The 21,282-nt window shown below is 45.3% G+C and overlaps 2 protein-coding genes across 2 annotated transcripts in view; one reads left to right on the top strand and one right to left on the bottom strand.

The window, feature by feature from the left end:
- Window positions 1-14,457, bottom strand: part of LOC138786734 (oocyte zinc finger protein XlCOF6-like) — a 40,859-nt gene extending 26,402 nt beyond the window's left edge. The window contains exons 1-3 of the mRNA XM_069963743.1: window positions 14,352-14,457; window positions 12,171-12,279; window positions 11,499-11,666 (exon numbers count right to left, since the gene is read on the bottom strand). Of these exons, the coding sequence (XP_069819844.1) occupies window positions 11,499-11,666; window positions 12,171-12,248 (246 nt within the window). The 5' untranslated portion in view covers window positions 12,249-12,279; window positions 14,352-14,457. The remainder of the gene's footprint in view (window positions 1-11,498; window positions 11,667-12,170; window positions 12,280-14,351) is intronic.
- LOC138786631 (uncharacterized) overlaps window positions 1-21,282 on the top strand; it is a 491,239-nt gene that overhangs the window by 264,445 nt on the left and 205,512 nt on the right. The window lies entirely within an intron of this gene.

The raw sequence follows: 21,282 nt of genomic DNA, 5'->3' as shown, positions 1-21,282 counted from the left end.
GACTAGATGGAGCAGGTGGTCTTTTCTGCTGACAATCTTCTATGTTTCTAACTATTCCCCATACACAAAGATACACTGCTAACGACTTCCGGTTCCGGCGCGGTCATGTAAGGACGCGCGCCAGAGGAGCTCCCGGTGTGAGGCGGCACTGTACCTTACAATACCGACGACGAGGGCGACAGACCAGCCCGGGGAGACGCGGCAGCAGGCGGCTAGCAGGGGGACGAGCAGATGGAGCGTTATCTGCTCTGCAGCACCCAGAAACAGCCTCAGACGCCGAGCCTCATGGCAGCAGAGGGATCCAACATGGCGCTGGAGGAGGAGTGCGCAGCCTCAGGCGGCTCCCAGCAGGCAAGTGACGGCTGGTGGGACCCAGAACCGGGGCAGCTGCAGCAGGCCTATGGCTCACTAGCGGGACCGACACATCCTCCCGACAGCACTGGGGGAGAGAGCAGAAGGAATGCCAGCCAGGACTCACAGCGATCCGGCGCAAGGGAGATAGCAGCAGAAGCCAGAGCTGGTAACCATGTTCCCTCTGTGGGAGAGACTCAGCCTGTAAAGGCAACGCTAGGGAGTCCCTGTCAGCACCAAGCTCCCTCAGACAGCCTTGCACTCCCATCCCAGACCCCACTACAGGGAACTATGACACAAAGCAATGTCCAGGGTCAGCTGCTGGAATATGCTGGGGAAACAGGCAGTGATGCCAGCACTACTAACTATACCTACTCGCAGGAAGGACAGTCGCCTGCAATTGACTATAAGCTATTGGCAGCTGCAGTTACACAGCACATAATCCCGAATATGCAAAGAATAATAGAGGAAGCTTTTAAAACCTCTCTGTCTCAGATACGCAAGGAGGTTACTGATCACGCCACCAGAATAGAGGCTGTGGAACAACGTGTTTCTGCCCTAGAAGATGAAAACGACTTCCTTCGTTCCCGTGTATGCCAATTATACAACGTCACTGAGGTTATGGAGGATAAAATAGACGATTTGGAAAATCGTTCCAGAAGGAACAATTTGCGCATCATAGGTATATCGGAGAAAGTTGGCACAGCTGACCTACAACCGTTCTGTGAGCGGGACATACCAAGGGCCCTTGACCTGCCCCATGCATGTAGAATTGAAAGGGTGCACAGATTGGGCATGCCCCCCAGTACCCGCGAGAATGTGCGGGATTCGATGAACACAAGACCTCGTCCAGTTATCTTCCGACTGTTAGACTTCAATGATAAAACGGCTATCCTAAGAGCTTACAGGAAGAGATCGCAGCCCCTGGAGATAAAGGGTATGCGCCTCATGATCTTTGAGGATTTCTCTGCAGAAGTCACGAAGCGGCGCAGGGCTTTCAGTAATGTTTGTACAGCTTTATTCAAGGCGAAAAAGAAATTCCAGCTGCAATATCCGGCCACCCTGCACATTTTTCATACCGATGGCTCAGTGTCAACTTACAAATCACCTAAATCGGCGGAAGACGCCATCAGGAGAAATGAGCCCTTCTATGGATCACAGCCATCTAGTCAACGGTCGCAGGGTCGGCCCACCCAGGGTTCTGCCCTCCGTCCGGAACAGTCTTCACCCAAGGAACAGCGCAGGCGTATGCGACGTACTAGACGTGTCAAGCCGCTCCAGGTCTCCTTCACCTGACTGAGTTTGTTGATGGAGAGGTCGGAACCCTGCTGCTCGAAGGACAGTAGCAAGTATTTCGCATACACCTGCTTAGATGGTTGTCGTTATCATTTAACTCTGTTTTTCTTTACATAGCAACGGTCCTGCTGATATCTTGATCCTCGGGGCATGACTTTTTGTATATCTATGTAATGATGCCCCCACGGGAGCCCGTTACATGGCTGAAAAAAGAGAAGTTTCATACTCAAGGATGGAGGGACAGCCTCTTATCATCAGGCTCTCTCACGAGTTGACAAATCATTTTTATTTGGTTATGTTCTGTTGTTGTTTTTATGTGTTCCTAGTTTTACTCATGAGAAACACGGTATAAGGCATAGGGGTCACATGGTTTTTTCATATGCTTTCGGGGGGAGAGGGGAGGGGGGAGCCCAGCTATGAGCTCAGACAGATTTGTGGTCACCAGGTACTCACTGCTGGAATTATTCTCTCTGCGGCTGTCTTCTCACTACAATTTATCTTTGCATTCTATCTTTGTCCCGACCCATCATGGTTAGACTCTTAACATGGAGCGTCAAGGGGTTGAGTTCACCTAATAAGCGAGTGCAGCTACTCCGCTTTCTGAAGAGATACCGCCCCGACATTGTAATGATGCAGGAAACCCACCTCGCAGCAGAAGACATGGATAGAATGCAACGATTTTGGGTTGGAAATGTTTATGGGTCTCCATCAGTAAATGGTAAGTCGGGAGTCATCACGCTGATCCATAAGTCTTTCCAATTTAAATTAGTATCTCATACCAATGATGCTGAGGGAAGGGTCTCGCACTTGATTATAGAACACCAAGGGGACCAATATAGCGTTTTTAACATCTACGCCCCCAATGGGGATAACAATCGTTTTTTGCGGGACTGGCAGATAGGATCAATGCTGATACCACTCAGAAGAAGATGGTGGGGGGGGATTTTAACACAGTCCTCGACCCAAAGGAGGATAGGAAGGGGCCCTCAGCAGACCCTACACAACACCGTTCTAGGGACAAAGTGCTACCGGGTTTCTTGGAACAAACGAGTCTGGAGGACGCATGGCGCCTCGCACATCCAGCTGAAAGGGATTTCACCCACTTCTCACACCCCCACCAATCCTGGTCTAGGATAGACTACATTCTAACTAGCCCGATACTCAGCCGCAGGATAGAGTCGATAAAGCACGGGGACCTAATTATCACCGATCATTCACCGGTTGTATTGAACCTGTTCCCATCCTGCCCGATGGGCAGCGAGTATATCTGGAGGTTTCCCTCCTTCATGACGGAGGATGAAACGTTCGTTGAGCTTTTGAGAGGGTGGTGGACGGAGTTTGACTATTATAACGCAGAACATAAATCCACTCCTCAATTATTCTGGGAAACTAGTAAAGTCGTCCTCAGCGGCAAACTAATAGCTCATGTCACCTCAATGAAAAAAAAACCGCCGCCCAATACAAAAAGGCGAGTGATCACCTCAGAGGTGCTTACACAGCCTTCCTGGGGGACTCATCTGACTCCAACAGGGAGGCCTGGCAAGCAGCTAAGGCTGACTATGAGCTATGGCTAGACAGACGGGATAGGATGTACCGCTCCCAAGGCGAGGTGGAATTTTTCCGCCATGGTAATAAGGCGGGAAGACTCTTGGCTAGACTAGCAAAAGGTAGACATCCCCCAGCTCATGTGCTGGCACTGAGAGACCAACACGGGACCCTACACACTACTCCGACCCAAATAAATAAAATTCTAGGGGATTATTACACGTCGCTCTACTCCCCACCCCCCTTGGAGACGGGTGCCTTGTCCACCTTCCTGGCGGATTTATCAATTCCCTCCCTCTCTGAGGAGCAGCAGGAGGTGCTAAACTCAGAAATTACTGAGGAGGAAGTTCGTAGGGCTATAAAGGCCTCCTCTAATGGCAAGGCTCCCGGACCCGACGGGTTTCCGGGGGAATTTTTTAAAACATTAATAGACCACATCGCACCTAGCCTTACTACTCATTTTAATTCTATGTCCACCACTGGCAATGTCCCGGCAGGAGCAAAAATGGTGTACATAAAAGTCCTTCCTAATTTGGGTAAAGACCCCACAGACCCGGGATCATACCGCCCAATCTCACTAATAAACCATGACATTAAATTGCTGACAAAAATATTGGCGGACCGACTAGCCAGCTACATGCCGGACTTAGTGGGGGAGGCACAAGTGGGATTTATTAGAAATAGGTCGGCAGTTTCTAATATTAGAAAAGTACTAGTGGTCTTGTATAGGATCCGACACCGCCCTCAGCCAAACGACAACCCTGCTTTATTATCACTAGACGAGAGAAAGCGTTCGATAATGTTCGTTGGGATTGGCTGTGGGCGGTGTTAGAAAAATTCTCCATTGGAGGGCGCTTTCAGACATTTCTGGGGGGCCTATACACTGATCCGGTAGCGAGGGTTCATACCCCGGGGCTCTTATCAGCCCAAATCCCATTAGGAAGGGGCACCCGACAGGGATGCCCGCTTTCCCCTCTATTGTTCGATCTGACCATCGAGCCTCTAGCCAAATACCTAGAAACCTCGGATGTGTTCGAGGGCATTCAGGTGGGTAGCAGATCAGTTAAAACAACCCTCTTTGCAGACGATCTCCTGATTTTTCTTAATAACCCCCAAACCAGCCTACCCACTCTATTTTTTTTCCTGACTGATTATGGTAAACTTTCAGGATATAAAATAAACTTCGCAAAGAGTGAGCTTCTCCCTCTGGGCCCATCTCCCCCCCCCCCCCCCCCCCCCCCCCCCCCCCGGGCACGTGCAGCTAGACCGTCTTCAATACAGGTGGCTAAGTCGCATATAACATATTTAGGGATCAAGGTGGGGAAAACACCAGATTCTCTGTACTCATTGAACTACCCCCCGTTATAAAATAAAATTTATGCAGAACTGCGTAAGTGGGCACAGTTACCGATTACTTTTATGGGAAGATGTCACCTGGTAAAGATGGTCAGTTTCGCGCGGTTGTTGTACCCACTTCAAACCCTCCCTCTGCTTATAAAACATACTGATATAAATAAACTTCGCCAGGCTTTCTCCAAATTTATATGGGCGGGTAGACGCCCAAGAATTGCCTTCCAAAAATTGGCTCTGTGCAAACCGGATGGGGGGCTCAACTTTCCAAATGTTAGGGGATACAATGTAGTCTGTCTTCTCCGTCATGTTATTGACTGGCTACATGGCTCCTCCTATCATTCCAACTTCCCCCTTGAGTCTGCACTTCTTCAGCCTTGGAACCCGGTAGCACTTCTCCACACCTCCCACTCCCGAATGCCGACGCAGCTCAAAAGCTTTGTCATATTGAAAGATACAGTAATGGCGTGGAGGGAGGCACGAAAGATATTTAAGCTTCCTTTCCTGTTGTCCAAAAGGATGCCTCTCTTTGGACATCCAGAACCCCCCTGGGGAAGATCCCCCGTGTGGGCTACGACATGGATGGCCAGGGGAGTCACCCTGGCGGGACATTTAATTAATTCTGAGAACAAGCAGTGGTTCACCCCGTCGGAAATTCTGTCTAAATTTGATCTTCCTCAGTCTCACTTCCTCTATGTTCAACAGGTGTATGCTTTCTGCTCTACCAGATTGCGGAACTTGGGGGAAGAGGCTCAAAGCCATACCTTAGATGATATGATGGGAACCACTCCTGGAAAGACCTCTATCTCAGTGTTATATAATGCCCTTAGAAATTCTTTCCTAAAAATTGATAGGACTGCCCTATTCCCGACCTGGTCCAGATGGACGTCAGATCAGCAAATTTAGGAACACATCTTACAGGGGTGGCACAAGGTCAGAAAGTGCATAATTAATGAAAGATGGAGAGAGACTTATTTTAAAGTAGCACATAATGCACTCTATGGTTTCAATATACTTCCCTCTCCGCAATTCCCTGACAGAATTACAGCCTGTCCAAAATGTGACCAGCCCCTTACTATTTTGTGGCATGGGGTATGGAGCTGCACGCATACCCAAACATATTGGAGGGCCATAGCTAACTATGTTCACATGCACTGGAAGATAGAGATACCAAATTCCCCCCAGGCCTTTCTCTTCCATCAATTACGACCCCCGGAGGAAGGTACAGTAGTAAAGGTACCGGACGTAGTACACATAGTCATACATGTGGCATTGCGATGTTTATTCCAGGAGTGGCTCTCAAGTAGGGCTCCAGATGTTCCTATGGTAATATCTCAGTTAAAAAGGCTATTTGGCATAGAGGGATCAAGAGGTTTTTTGACCGTTGGTTTTTTGACCGTTGGCGTTCCTTCTTGGAAACCCACTACACTGCTCAGGAAATACATGACATAATGTACCCTTTTAGATATACAGAGTGGTACTGTCAGCAAGATCTGGCGGGAACTCTGGGGTGTTTACGTGTCCTACAGTCAACTCTAGTAGTTCCTGACCGTACTGTATCTCCTTAGCAGTCCTTGCGTCCCAGAAGAGGGTTGGGTGGAGGGGCAGGGGAGGCGAGGGGGGGGGATCTTTCCATCTAATTGTTATGGTACCAAGATATGAAAGAACATTGTGCACAGGCTCAAATATGTATCCTGCCTTTCTGTGTTGACCTGTGACATGCCGGATGTATCTACACCATGTGTTTCTAAATGTGTTTTATGTGTGGTTTTTCATTTTATGTTGTTCCTCTCTTTTTCTTCTCTTGAGAGAAGACTTGTATGCCAAAAAATGAATAAAAATTTATAAAAAAAAAAAAGATACACTGCTAACAATGCCAGATGATATAGAGGGGTCACACATAGTGATATAGAGGGGTCAGCCATATGCCTAGATTTATAAGCTCTCTGTCAACAAGAACTACCTGCTCAGCCAGTCAGTGACTACAGTTGTGTCCCTCACTCACTGATTGGCTGAGCGGGCATTTCCGAGTGGGGCTGTGGCATCACAAGATTGGGAGCATGTTGCAGTGTGGGGGTACGGGGACGGGTAAATAGGACTTCTTTATTATGATCCCACCACCCCGTCCCCCTTGGATTTTTCACTGCTGCTCAGAATACCATTTAATTTTTGCCTCTCTCTCTCTCTCTCTAACACACACACAGCCTGCTGCAGCCATAGCGCACACACACGGCCTGCTGCAGCCTTAGCACGCATACAGATAGCCTGCTGCAGCCATAGAACACACCCATACACACACAGCCTGCTGCAGCCATAGAACACACACACACAGCCTGCTGCAGCCATAGCACACACACACACACACAGCCTGCTGCAGCCGTAGCATACACACACGGCCTGCTGCAGCCTTAGCACGCATACAGATAGCCTGCTGCAGCCATAGAACACACCCATACACACACAGCCTGCTGCAGCCATAGAACACACACACACAGCCTGCTGCAGCCATAGCGCGCACACACACACACACACACAGCCTGCTGCAGCCATAGCATACACACACGGCCTGCTGCAGCCTTAGCACGCATACAGATAGCCTGCTGCAGCCATAGAACACACCCATACACACACAGCCTGCTGCAGCCATAGAACACACACACACAGCCTGCTGCAGCCATAGCACACACACACACACACAGCCTGCTGCAGCCATAGCACACACACACACGCGGCCTGCTGCAGCCATAGCACACAAACAGCCTGCTGCAGCCATAGCACGCATGCATGCACAGCCTGCTGCAGCCATGGCACACACACAGTCTGCTGCAGCCATAGCGCACACACACACACAGTCTGCTGCAGCCATAGCACGCAAGCACACACACAGCCTGCTGCAGCCATAGCACACACGCACGCGCTGCTGCAGCCATAGCACACATGCACACACACAGCCTGCTGCAGCCATAGCGCACACACACACAGTCTGCTGCAGCCATAGCACACACGCACGCGCTGCTGCAGCCATAGCACACATGCACACACACAGCCTGCTGCAGCCATAGCGCACACACACACAGTCTGCTGCAGCCATAGCACACACGCACGTGCTGCTGCAGCCATAGCACACACGCACGCGCTGCTGCAGCCATAGCACACACACACAGCCTGCTGCAGCCATAGCGCGCACACACACACACACACCCTACTGCAGCCATAGCATACACACACACACACAGCCTGCTGCAGCCATAGCATACAAACACACACAGCCTGCTGCATCCATAGCGTGCACACACACACAGCCTGCTGCAGCCATAGCATGTGCGCGTGCACACACACACAGCCTGCTGAAGCCATAGCGTGCAAACACACACACACAGCCTGCTGCAGCCATAGCACACATGCATAGCCTGCTGCAGCCATAGCGCGCACACACACACAGCCTGCTGCAGCCATAGCATACACACACACACAGCCTGCTGCAGCCAATCTTCTCTCAGAGAGAAAACACCACACTGAGGACAGAGGTTCCTCCTCTATATTACACAGGATATCTTCATATTAGGCCCCGTTCCCACTGAGGAAAGGTAGCGGAATTCCGCGACGGAATTGTCCGCCGCGGAATGCCGTTAGCCTCCCGCTCATAATGGGAGTCTATGGCAGGCGCGCGCTCCTGCCCTGTCCGCGCTGAAGAATGAACATGTTCATTCTTCAGCGCGTACAGAGCAGGAGCGCGCACCTCCCATAGACTCCCATTATGAGCGGGAGGCTAACGGCATTCCGCGGCGGACAATTCCGTCGCGGAATTCCGCTACCTTTCCTCAGTGGGAACGGGGCCTTACACTGCTGCTTGTATTAAGTCATCCAGCATCCAGGAAGAGACCAGCACAGATCTCCCCCCACACAATGGACTCTTCCAGCTCAGAAACAAACTGCCAAATAGTGACCGACAACTTCTCCCCGACCACCCTCATCTTATAGCGCCAGTGCTTTATTACTGATATATGGAGAAAAGGTCCTTAGATTGATAGAACATAAAATAACATTTATAAAATTCATATCAAAACTCAATTTTAAAATTTTGAAAGATTTTTTTTTAAGCTAGTCAGAACATTCTTTCCGACTCCACAGCCCTGATTTAAAGGGATTTTTCATTTATATAGCACTAGCTGATTCCGCAGCACTTTACAGAGATTCCCCTTCACCATTAGGAGTCACAATCTAAATTCACCTATCGGTACGTTTTAGTTATAGGAGGAAACAGGAATACACAGAGGAAACCCGTGCAAATACAAACTCCTTGTTGATGTTACCCTTGGAGGGATTTGAACCTAGGACCCCAGCGCTGCGAGGCTTCAGTGCTAACTACTGAGTTACCGAGAATCAGTCTTTTAGACGCTGATAGGTCAGGGAGACACATGGAACCTTTCATTTATCCGTCTGTGCTTCCAGAACATAAAAAAATGCTTAAGTGGTTATGCTATGCGGCCCCACTGCTCAGTTTAGGGTGCATAGCATATTGGGGGTCAGGCTGAACAATTTGGCTGCCAGGAAGGTTAAGTGAACATGCTATATGGGGAAACTTTTCTCTTCTGTTCCATTTTATTTAATGAGCCAATCAGCATCTGAGGTAAGACATAGCTGCAGCAGCTGATTGGCTGAGCAGGAACTGCAGGAGTCTCCGCTCAGCCAATAGGCGGCTACAGTGCTGTCCCACTTCAGCCTCTGATTGGCTCATTAAAGAAAATGAAACAGAAGAGAGTTAACTCTCTACCACGATCCCTGGAAGGTAAACACACGTGAGTGTGAGTGTGTGTAAAACATTTCATGCACAGGAGTTTATTTGCTTTTGGATAACAGATATTTATTGAAAATTCAATGTTTCTTATTCATCTTTTATTGCTCCTGGGAAAACATTTCCCACATTCACAACATAAAAAAACTTCCCACTCCCCAGCGTGAAATCTATAATATCTAATCAGAATGGTTAGTTGAGAAAAACATTTCCCACTTTATTGGTATGAAAAAGGTTTCTCTCCTGTGTGAGTTATGAGATGTTCAACAAAAGCTGATCTCCTAGCGAAACCTCTCCCACATTCTTCGCACGAAAATGCCTTCTCCCCTGTGTGAGTTCTTTGATGTTTATCTAGATTCGATTTCAGACTAAATCTTTTCCCACATATGTGACAAGAAAACGGCTTCTCCCCTGTGTGAGTTCTTCGATGTGAAGCAAGGTGCGCCGTCTGTGAAAAACATTTTCCACATTCATGGCATGAATATGGCTTCTCTCCGGTGTGGGTTCTTAGATGTAAAACAAGCAATGATCTCTTAACAAAACATTTTCCACATTCATGGCATGAAAATGGCTTCTCCCCTGTGTGAGTTCTTAGATGTACAACCAGATCTTGTTTCCGACTAAAACATTTTTTACATTCTAGGCATGAAAATGGCTTCTCCCCTGTGTGAGTTTTTTGATGGCGATTAATATTTGATTTCTGAGTTAAATATTTTCCACACTCCAAGCTTGAATACGGCTTCTCTCCTGTGTGAGTCTGAATATATTGAGTAAGATCTGATCGAACTGTGGAAAATTTCCCATATTCTGAACATGTAGACGGCCCCTCCCCTGTGTAAGTTATCAGCTTAGGATCAGATGACAGATCTTTCCAGTGAAGGGCTGAGGGTATATGTGAAACATTGATATGTTCTTCATATGTACTTTGTGAAATACCATCCTCTGCTATAAAATTTGAAGATATCAAATGCTCCTCTGTTCTTCCAGAAAAAACATCTGCCAAAATAAAACATGTTATAAAACAATTACATGTCCGTATTCTTAATGCACAGTGTGCGTTATATCCTATAAAAGGGTAAAAAAAAAAAAAAGTCCTATTCTTAAAGAGTCACTGTCGTTAAATTTTTTTGCGATTTTAAGAAACTTTGTAATTGGGTTTATTAGGCAAATATGCCATTATCTGCATTGAGAAAGACTTTTCCCAGCCCCCCCCCCCCCCTCCGTCATCCACTGCCCGGTGATGTAGCTTTGAATTAACTCTTTGTTGTCCTGTTTTGGTGACTCATTTCCCTCTCTCCATAGGAGAACAATGAAGGCAGGGGGGAGAGCTTCAAACTGCTTTTTCATGATAAAAATTCATTTTTTAGCTAATAAATCCAATTGCAAAAGTTCTTAAAATCACCAGGACTATTGATTTCTGCAAAAAAAAATTCATGACAGTGGCTCTTTAAGGATTTTGACTAAATGTCAGATGGTGACTGAGTATATTGTGGTCACTACTCACCTGGATGGTAACCTGTAATGATGTCCTCCTTATACTGCTCATCACTGCTCACATCTGTCTCTTCTTCTTTTACCTTTATATCTAAAGCTGTAATAAAGTTCAGATCCTTCCCTGTAGTGATGTCCTCCTTATACTGCTCATCACTGCTCACATCTGTCTCTGGAGCATTAATATTGTTCCCATCTTCCCCCTGATTGATAAGATGTGAGAGAAATATTGTAAAAGTCATCAGACAGTAGGAGAAGTCAGGTGGGATGTACAGATCATAGGGAACATCTCCATCTACCTGATCCTGATCCTGTAAGAGAAGAGGATGGGGACATCTCTCTGGTGCTGTTCTCTTACTGGATCTGACTGGTGGGAACACATACAGAGACTGAATTCATTCTTTCCATCCAGATAATACAGAGAGGAGGTGTGTATATAGTCCTGTCTATTACCTGCTGATGGGAGGGGCTGCTGATCCTCCAGCATCACATCCTTGTACTGATCCTTGTGTCCTTCTACATACTCCCACTCCTCCATGGAGAAATAGACTGCCACGTCCTGACACCTTATAGGAACCTGACACACACAATGATCACACAGTCATCCCCCCCACCCCTCCAGTGGTGTTACTGTATAATGTCCCAGCATTCCCAGCAGCCACAGTCTCACCTCTCCACTCAGCAGCTCCACCATCTTGCTGGTGACTTCTAGGGTCTTCTCTTCCTCCATTTCCTCATGTATCAGGGGCCCCGGGATTGGGCTCAGGGTTCTTCCCCATCCTTCACACCCAGGGGCCCCACAGCGCCCACTAGAGGACTTCTTCACTACTGTGTAATCCTGTGTATGGAGAGACACATTACTATCACTCCATCCATTCCCAGAATCCCTCACCTCTCCAGTCCTATCCATCTGTTATTCCATAGATAAGAATGAAGTCATGATGACATCACTCCCAGAATCCCTCACCTCTCCAGTCCTATCCATCTGTTATTCCATAGATAAGAATGACGTCATGATGACATCACTCCCAGAATCCCTCACCTCTCCAGTCCTATCCATCTGTTATTCCATAGATAAGAATGACGTCATGATGACATCACTCCCAGAATCCCTCACCTCTCCAGTCCTATCCATCTGTTATTCCATAGATAAGAATGATGTCATGATGACATCACTCCCAGAATCCCTCACCTCTCCAGTCCTATCCATCTGTTATTCCATAGATAAGAATGATGTCATGATGACATCACTCCCAGAATCCCTCACCTCTCCAGTCCTATCCATCTGTTATTCCATAGATAATAATGATGTCATGATGACATCACTCCCAGAATCCCTCACCTCTCCAGTAAGCAGGAAGAGTATATCTATGGTGAAGTTTATTATCCTCTCCGCCATCTTGTCTCTGTTTTTCTCCATTCTTGACAGGTCAATAAAGAAAAATGATAAGCTGTAAAGATACAAGTACAGGACATTATATGAAGAAACATTTGACGATTGTCACACCTTAGAATTAAATCAATATGAGACAAAAATGTAACCATTTTTTTACACGTACTGGAAGACAAGTTGTTTTTGTTTTCTAGTTGAAGTTACTCATCTCTTTAACTTTTTGTCACAATTTAGAAAAAAAAAAAAACCTTATACAAACCTGTACACACTCCCAGTGTTCTTCTAGCTTTTGCCCACTCATGCTGGAATGTCTAAGTCGGTCTCTGAAGTGACTGGCCGCTCAGCAAATCACTGGCCAAGATGAGACAGGCTGAGCGGCTTGTCACTTTAGAGACCGTCTCAGAAGTTTCAGTGGCGGCTGCGGGAAGTGGACAGAATGGAGCCTTTGGCACGGGTAGAGACGTGCGCGCCTACCAGAGTTTGCGAGCGGGTGCGGAATCCTTAGCAGGTTTTCTGTCGTGATTCTGTAGTGTGCACGTACCCTAATAGAGAGAACGATCAGCCCATGAAACGATCATCAGCTGATCGTTTCTTTAAGTCCAGACTTAAAATCATAGGCCGTGCATTGCTACGTGTAATAGCAATGTGCGGCCGATGGCTGATAATTGTAATGTAAAATAATAAAATATTAACTTACTGTACCATGTTCCCGGGTGTCCTCAGACCTTCCCCGATGTGCAGCTCTGCCTTCTGTTCAGCCAATCACTGGCTGCGGCCAGTCTTGGCCAGTGATTGGCTGACCAGCTGCGGCCTGTCAGTGCAGAGACCGGAACGGAAGGCAGAGTTGCACACCGGGGAAGGCCTGAGGACACCGGGGAACATGGTACAGTAAGTTAATACTTTATTATTTGACACTAAAGGCAAGGGCTGCATGATCATTGCTAACGATATCCGTGCAGCCCTTGCTGCCCGATAGTCAGCCTGAGTAATAGCTCAGAAAACGTGTACCGATCTAGCAGATCGGCGTTCTTTTACAGTTTATGATCGGGCCATATGATAGGACCCTTATGGTACTTTCACATGGAGCGATAATTCGCCCGATCGCATGATGAACCATTTTGAATGAACGATGTTTTTTTTATAACGATCAGCGTTTAGACGGAAGGATACATCGTACGGAAAAATCGTTATGCGATCGTTTTGGCCTATCTCACACATAGGTGAAATCGTTGAAGGACTGTTTACACTGAACGATCTGCGAAGTTTTTGCGAACGATCAACGATGATTTGAGAACATGTCGACAGATCAAAATGAACTATTTCTCGCTCATCGCTTGATCGTTTGCTGCGTTTACACGTACGATTATCGTTCGAATTCGATCATTATCGTGAAAATGAAAATGAAATAACTTTTGCCTAAATAGTACAGAAAAATCATAAAAACAAAACACAAACTAGAGTAACTTATTGCTGCAATAAACTTCTCGGAGGTAGGAGCATGAGGGGAGAAACTGTCGAGCCTATATAATGAAGCCCAGAAGGGTAACCTAACCAGAGATCTTCTCAGACCGCTCCAAGGCCCGAATTATAGAGCCAGTCAGCATTATCCCTGTAATGTTTACTGTAAGTCATAAACTAACTATTCACTATTCACTCCATAGTAAGAACCTGAAAGACCTGAACAGAAAGGCTCAATGGGGGAGATTTATCAAACATGGTGTAAAGTGAAACTGGCTCAGTTGCCCCCGGCAACCAATCAGATTCCATCTTTCATTCCTCACAGACTCTTTGGAAAATGAAAGGTGGAATCTGATTGGTTGCTAGGGGCAACTGAGCCAGTTTCACTTTACAGCATGTTTGATAAATCTCTCCCAGTATTTCTACATGCTACATAGCGAATGGGAACTATGGGGTTGGCGTCCACCATCAGGATAAGGAGAGTGGCGGCAATGCGAGGGGCGCACACACCCAGGCCAAAATCAGTTAACATAGGCCGTACTATAAACCTCAGAGGATATGGAAGTGAGACAATGGACACATATTCACAGACATGAGCTCTTCTATGTGATGCATGTGGGTGATCTCTGCCAACCTCTCCTCCAAGGTTTATATGTATGAAGACGTCATTACCTCAAGGCTGAATACAGTCCAGTCCTGAAGGGGTTAATGGTCCTGCTGTTCCCAGCGCTTCTTCACCTCCAGATTGTGCTCACAGGACCTGCCATGATGTCACAGTCATGTGATCAGTCATATGGAGGAAGAGGAGGAGTCACATGATCAGGGGCTGCTGCTCAGTGTATGCAGGACTCTGCTGTGCTGGATGAGATGAAGTGATGTGTGTGGAGCAGAGCTGTGTGTGTGTGTGTGATGTGTGTGGAGCAGAGCTGTGTATGTGTGTGTTATATATGTCTGCAGCAGAGCCCTGTGTGTAATGTACATGTAGCTGAGCTGTATATATGTGTAATGTATATGTAGCTGAGCTGTATGTGTGTAATGTACATGTAGCTGAGCTGTATATATGTGTAATGTACATGTAGCTGAGCTGTATATGTGTAATGTACATGTAGCTGAGCTGTATGTGTGTAATGTACATGTAGCTGAGCTGTATATGTGTAATGTACATGTAGCTGAGCTGTATATGTGTGTAATGTACATGTAGCTGAGCTGTATGTGTGTAATGTACATGTAGCTGAGCTGTATGTGTGTAATGTACATGTAGCTGAGCTGTATGTGTGTAATGTACATGTAGCTGAGCTGTATATATGTGTAATGTACATGTAGCTGAGCTGTATATGTGTAATGTACATGTAGCTGAGCTGTATATGTGTGTAATGTACATGTAGCTGAGCTGTATGTGTGTAATGTACATGTAGCTGAGCTGTATATATGTGTAATGTACATGTAGCTGAGCTGTATGTGTGTAATGTACATGTAGCTGAGCTGTATATGTGTAATGTACATGTAGCTGAGCTGTATGTGTGTAATGTACATGTAGCTGAGCTGTATATGTGTAATGTACATGTAGCTGAGCTGTATATGTGTAATGTACATGTAGCTGAGCTGTATGTGTGTAATGTACATGTAGCTGAGCTGTATATGTGTAATGTACATGTAGCTGAGCTGTATATATATGTAATGTACATGTAGCTGAGCTGTATATGTGTGTAATGTACATGTAGCTGAGCTGTATATGTGTGTAATGTACACGTAGCTGAGCTGTATATATGTGTAATGTACATGTAGCTGAGCTGTATATGTGTGTAATGTACATGTAGCTGAGCTGTATATGTGTGTAATGTACATGTAGCTGAGCTGTATATGTGTAATGTACATGTAGCTGAGCTGTATATGTGTCATGTACATGTAGCTGAGCTGTATATGTGTCATGTACATGTAGCTGAGCTGTATATGTGTCATGTACATGTAGCTGAGCTGTATGTGTGTCATGTACATGTAGCTGAGCTGTATGTGTGTCATGTACATGTAGCTGAGCTGTATATGTGTGTAATGTGCATGTAGCTGAGCTGTATGTGTGTAATGTACATGTAGCTGAGCTGTATATGTGTAAAGTACATGTAGCTGAGCTGTATGTGTGTAATGTACATGTAGCTGAGCTGTATGTGTACACAGTAGAGCTGTATGTGTGTAATGTACATGTAGCTGAGCTGTATGTGTACACAGTAGGGCTAGGTTCACACTATGTAACTCTGTGGCTGTATTTTTTATGCGGCTGGAAAAGTGCGGATGAAACTACGGCCGTGGGAAAAAATAGACATGCGGCTGAAAACATACGGTCATTTACTTTGAAATCTGGTTCAACTAAAAATAACAAATAAAATCTTTAGAAAGTGATGCAAACACCTCTGGATGCATCTGGGAAAGCAGGGAAACAGTTTACATGAATCGCTATTACCGGGTTTGCGATCCTCTGCAGTAATGCCGAATGCCGATGTCTCTCATGGTTAATATATTAAAATAATAAAACACATTTTCGTTGTAATAAAGTCCCTTTCGTTGTTCAATAATTTAATTCTAACGAATCCATCATTTTGCAATTAAATATACTGTTAAAATAAATAGATATATAAATAAATGTATATTTATATATATATTTATTTTTTGACAGTATATTTAATTGCACAATGATGGATTCATTAGAATTAAATTATTGAACAACGAAACTGAATTTATTTCATCGAAAATGTGTTTTATTCATTAAATATTAATTAGTACAGGAAGCTCTATAAGCCGGTAATTCATATTGCCGGCAATAGAGCTTTCTGTACTAATCATCACTTTACTTTAATGAAAACATCAAATGTTTCTTCTGATTATGTTATGACAATAACATTATTAGAAGAAACATTTAGAATTATATGTGCGCTCAGCTGATTGGCTGTTCGGCTGAGCGCACATATAATGAGCCGGTCCGCAGTACAGTGACTTCATTGTGCTGCGGACCAGCGAAGAGGACACATCGGGGTGAGTATAGAGCTCTCCCCACCCCCTCCCCAGCACTGCACCCCTCCCAGCAAGGAAGGGGGGGTCAGTTAACCCCTTCCTTGCTGGGATGGGTGAAGTCTGACATCAGTCTGGCCCCAAGGGGTTAAGGGGGATGCAATACATCCTCCCTTAACCCCTTGGGGGCCAGACTGTAAGCAGCGATCTGTAAAGATGCTGCATACTGTAAGGTGCACAACACCGCTCACAATGATGGGTGTTGTGCTCCTGTTTGGGTGTTTTTTGTGTGTTTCTCCCTTTTTGTTTTTCAGATATCGGTATCCTGTGGATTACGTCGGATTCCGTGGACTACGTCGATGACCAGCGTTTTTTTAATGTTTTTTTTTTATAAAATGGTCAATGAGGGGTGTGGGGGTGTTTTTATTTGAATAAAAACATTTTTTAACTTGTGTCTTGTCTTTATTTCTTTACTTTATAGACTTAGTAGTGGAAGCCGTCTAATAGACGGAATCCATTGCTAAGTCGGGGCCTAGTGTTAGCAGGTATAAAATGGCTAACACTAACCCCCCATTATTACCCCAATACCCAATGCCACCAGGGGTACTGGGAAGAGCCGGGTGCCAGTGGTCCCGGAGCGTCAAAATTGTCGCTCCTGGACCGGGCGGCAGCAGGCTGGTAAGATTTAGGCTGGGGAGGGCCTAAACCAATGGCTCTTCCCACCCTGGTGTTACCAGGCTGCTGTCGTTTGGTTTTTAACCCGGCTGGTTATAAAAATAGGGGGGACCCTATGCGTTTTTAAATTATTTATTTATTTATTTATTTTAAAAACACGCATAGGGTCCCCCCTATTTTTATAACCAGTCGGGTTAAAAACCAAACGACAGCAGCCTGGTAACACCAGGGTGGGAAGAGCCATTGGTTTAGGCCCTCCCCAGCCTAAATCTTACCAGCCTGCTGCCGCCCGGTCCAGGAGCGCCAATATTGACGCTCCGGGACCACTGGCACCCGGCTCTTCCCAGTACCCCTGGTGGCATTGGGTACTGGGGTAATAATAGGGGGTTAGTGTTAGCCATCTTATACCGGCTAACACTAGGCCCCAACTTAGTAATGGATTCCGTCTATTAGACGCTTCCACTACTAAGTCTATAAAGTAAAGAATTAAAGACAAGACACAAGTTAAAAAATGTTTTTATTCAAATAAAAACACCCCCACACCCCTCATTGACCATTTTATTAAAAAAAACATTAAAAAAACGCTGGTCATCGACGTAGTCCACGGAATCCGACGTAATCCACAGGATACCGATATCTGAAAAACAAAAAGGGAGAAACACAAACAGGAGCACAACACCCATCATTGTGAGCGGTGTTGTGCACCTTACAGTATGCAGCATCTTTACAGATAGCTGCTTACAGTCTGGCCCCCAAGGGGTTAAGGGAGGATGTGTTGCATCCCCCTTAACCCCTTGGGGGCCAGACTGATGTCAGACTGCACCCATCCCAGCAAGGAAGGGGTTAACTGACCCCCCCCTTCCTTGCTGGGAGGGGTGCAGTGCTGGGGAGGGGGTGGGGAGAGCTCTATACTCACCCCGATGTGTCCTCTTCGCTGGTCCGCAGCACAATGAAGTCACTGTATTGCGGACCGGCTCATTATATGTGCGCTCAGCCGAACAGCCAATCAGCTGAGCGCACATATAATTCTAAATGTTTCTTCTAATAATGCTATTGTCATAACATAATTAGAAGAAACATTTGATGTTTTCATATACATTTTCATATACATTTATTTATATATCTATTTTTTTTAACAGTATATTTAATTTAACAAAATGATGGATTCGTTAGAATTAAATTATTGACCAACGAAAGGGACTTTATTACAAAGAAAATGTGTTTTATTAATTTAATATATTAACTATTAGAGGCATCGGCATTCGGCATCATTGCCGGCTATTTTTGAAGTACTCCGTACGGACCGCCTGTCAATCCACGGCCGCATGTCCAGCCGCAAACAATGGTCTTGTTAATTTTTTACGGGTCCGTTTACGATCGGGCCGTAGATTCATACATAGTGTGCACTGTGCAGCCGTATATCCTATACTTTCCAGCGTACGCATGAACCACCAAAAATACCGCCGCACAATTACAGCCGCAAAGTTACATAATCTGAACCTGGCCTAGAGCTGTATGTGTGTAATGTACACTACCGTTTAAAAGTTTGGGGTCACATTGAAATGTCCTTATTTTTGAAGGAAAAGCACTGTACTTTTCAATGAAGATAACTTTAAACTAGTCCTAACTTTAAACAAATACACTCTATACATTGCTAATGTGGTAAATCACTATTCTAGCTGCAAATGTCTGGTTTTTGGTGCAATATCTACAAAGGTGTATAGAGGCCCATTTCTAGCAACTATCACTCCAGTGTTTGCTCATTGGCTCAGAAGGCTAATTGATGATTAGAAAACCCTCGTGCAATCATGTTCACACATCTGAAAACAGTCTAGCTCGTTACAGAAGCTCCAAAACTGACCTTCCTTTGAGCAGATTGTGTTTCTGGAGTATCACATTTGTGGGGGCTATTCCATGCGAGAAATTGCTAAGAAATTTAAGATTTCCTACAACGGTGTGTACTACTCCCTTCAGAGGACAGCACAAACAGGCTCTAACCAGACTAGAAAAAGAAGTGGAAGGCCGCGTTGCACAACTAAGCAAGAAGATAAGCACATTAGAGTCTCTAGTTTGAGAAACAGACGCCTCACAGGTCCCCAACTGGCATCTTCATTAAATAGTAGCTGCAAAACACCAGTGTCAACATCTACAGTGAAGAGGCGGCTGCGGGATTTTGGCCTTCAGGGCAGAGTGGCAAAGAAAAAGCCATATCTGAGACTGGACAATAAAAGAAAAAGACTAAGATGGGCAAAAGAACACAGACATTGGACAGAGGAAGACTGGAAAAAAGTGTTGTGGACGGATGAATCCAAGTTTGAGGTGTTTGGATGACAAAGAAGAACGTTTGTGAGACGCAGAACAAATGAAAAGATGCTGGAAGAATGCCTGACGCCATCTGTTATACATGGTGGAGGTCATGTGATGGTCTGGGGTTGGTGCTGGTAAGGTGTGAGATTTGTACAGGGTAAAAGGGATTCTGAATAAGGAAGGCTATCACTCTGCACCGCCATGCCATACCCAGTGGACAGCGCTTGATTGGAGACAATTTCATCCTACAACAGGACAATGACCCTAAACACCTCCAAATTGTGCAAGAACTATTTACAGCAGAAGCAGCAGCTGGTATTCTATCATAGGTAATGGAGTGGCCAGCGCAGTCACCAGATCACCACCCCATTGAGCTGTTGTGGGAGCAGCTGGACCGTATGGTACGCCAGATGTGCCCATCCAACCAATCCAACTTGTGGGAGCTGCTTCTAGAAGGGTGGGGGGCAATTTCTCCAGCTTACCTCAACAGATTAATAGTTAGAATGCCAAAGGTGCAATGCTGGAATTGCTGCAAAAGGAGGATTCTCTGACGGAAGCAAAGTGTGATGGAAGAACAATGTTATTTCACATACAAATCATTATTTCTAACCTTGTCAATGTCTTGTCTATTTTCTATTCATTTCACAACGTCTGGTGGTGAATAAGTGTGACTTTTCATGGAAAACACAATTGTTTGGGTGACCCCAAACTTTTGAACTATAGTGTATATGTAGCTGAGCTATATATGTGTAATGTACATGTAGCTGAGCTGTATATGTGTGTAATGTACATGTAGCTGAGCTGTATATGTGTAATGTACATGTAGCTGAGCTGTATGTGTGTAATGTACATGTAGCTGAGCTGTATATGTGTAATGTACATGTAGCTGAGCTGTATGTGTGTAATGTACATGTAGCTGAGCTGTATATGTGTAATGTACATGTAGCTGAGCTGTATATGTGTAATGTACATGTAGCTGAGCTGTATATGTGTAATGTACATGTAGCTGAGCTGTATATGTGTGTAATGTACATGTAGCTGAGCTGTATGTGTGTAATGTACATGTAGCTGAGCTGTATATATGTGTAATGTACATGTAGCTGAGCTGTATATATGTGTAATGTACATGTAGCTGAGCTGTATATGTGTAATGTACATGTAGCTGAGCTGTATATGTGTAATGTACATGTAGCTGAGCTGTATATGTGTGTAATGTACATGTAGCTGAGCTGTATGTGTGTAATGTACATGTAGCTGAGCTGTATATGTGTAATGTACATGTAGCTGAGCTGTATATGTGTGTAATGTACATGTAGCTGAGCTGTATGTGTGTAATGTACATGTAGCTGAGCTGTATATGTGTAATGTACATGTAGCTGAGCTGTATATATGTGTAATGTACATGTAGCTGAGCTGTATATATGTGTAATGTACATGTAGCTGAGCTGTATATGTGTAATGTACATGTAGCTGAGCTGTATATGTGTAATGTACATGTAGCTGAGCTGTATATGTGTAATGTACATGTAGCTGAGCTGTATATGTGTGTAATGTACATGTAGCTGAGCTGTATGTGTGTAATGTACATGTAGCTGAGCTGTATATGTGTAATGTACATGTA

The sequence above is a fragment of the Dendropsophus ebraccatus genome, chromosome 3 (genome assembly GCF_027789765.1).
Source record: "Dendropsophus ebraccatus isolate aDenEbr1 chromosome 3, aDenEbr1.pat, whole genome shotgun sequence".
Lineage (NCBI taxonomy): Eukaryota > Metazoa > Chordata > Amphibia > Anura > Hylidae > Dendropsophus > Dendropsophus ebraccatus.
Note: the sequence above shows the minus strand (reverse complement) of the source record. Positions and strands in the feature narration are given on the sequence as shown.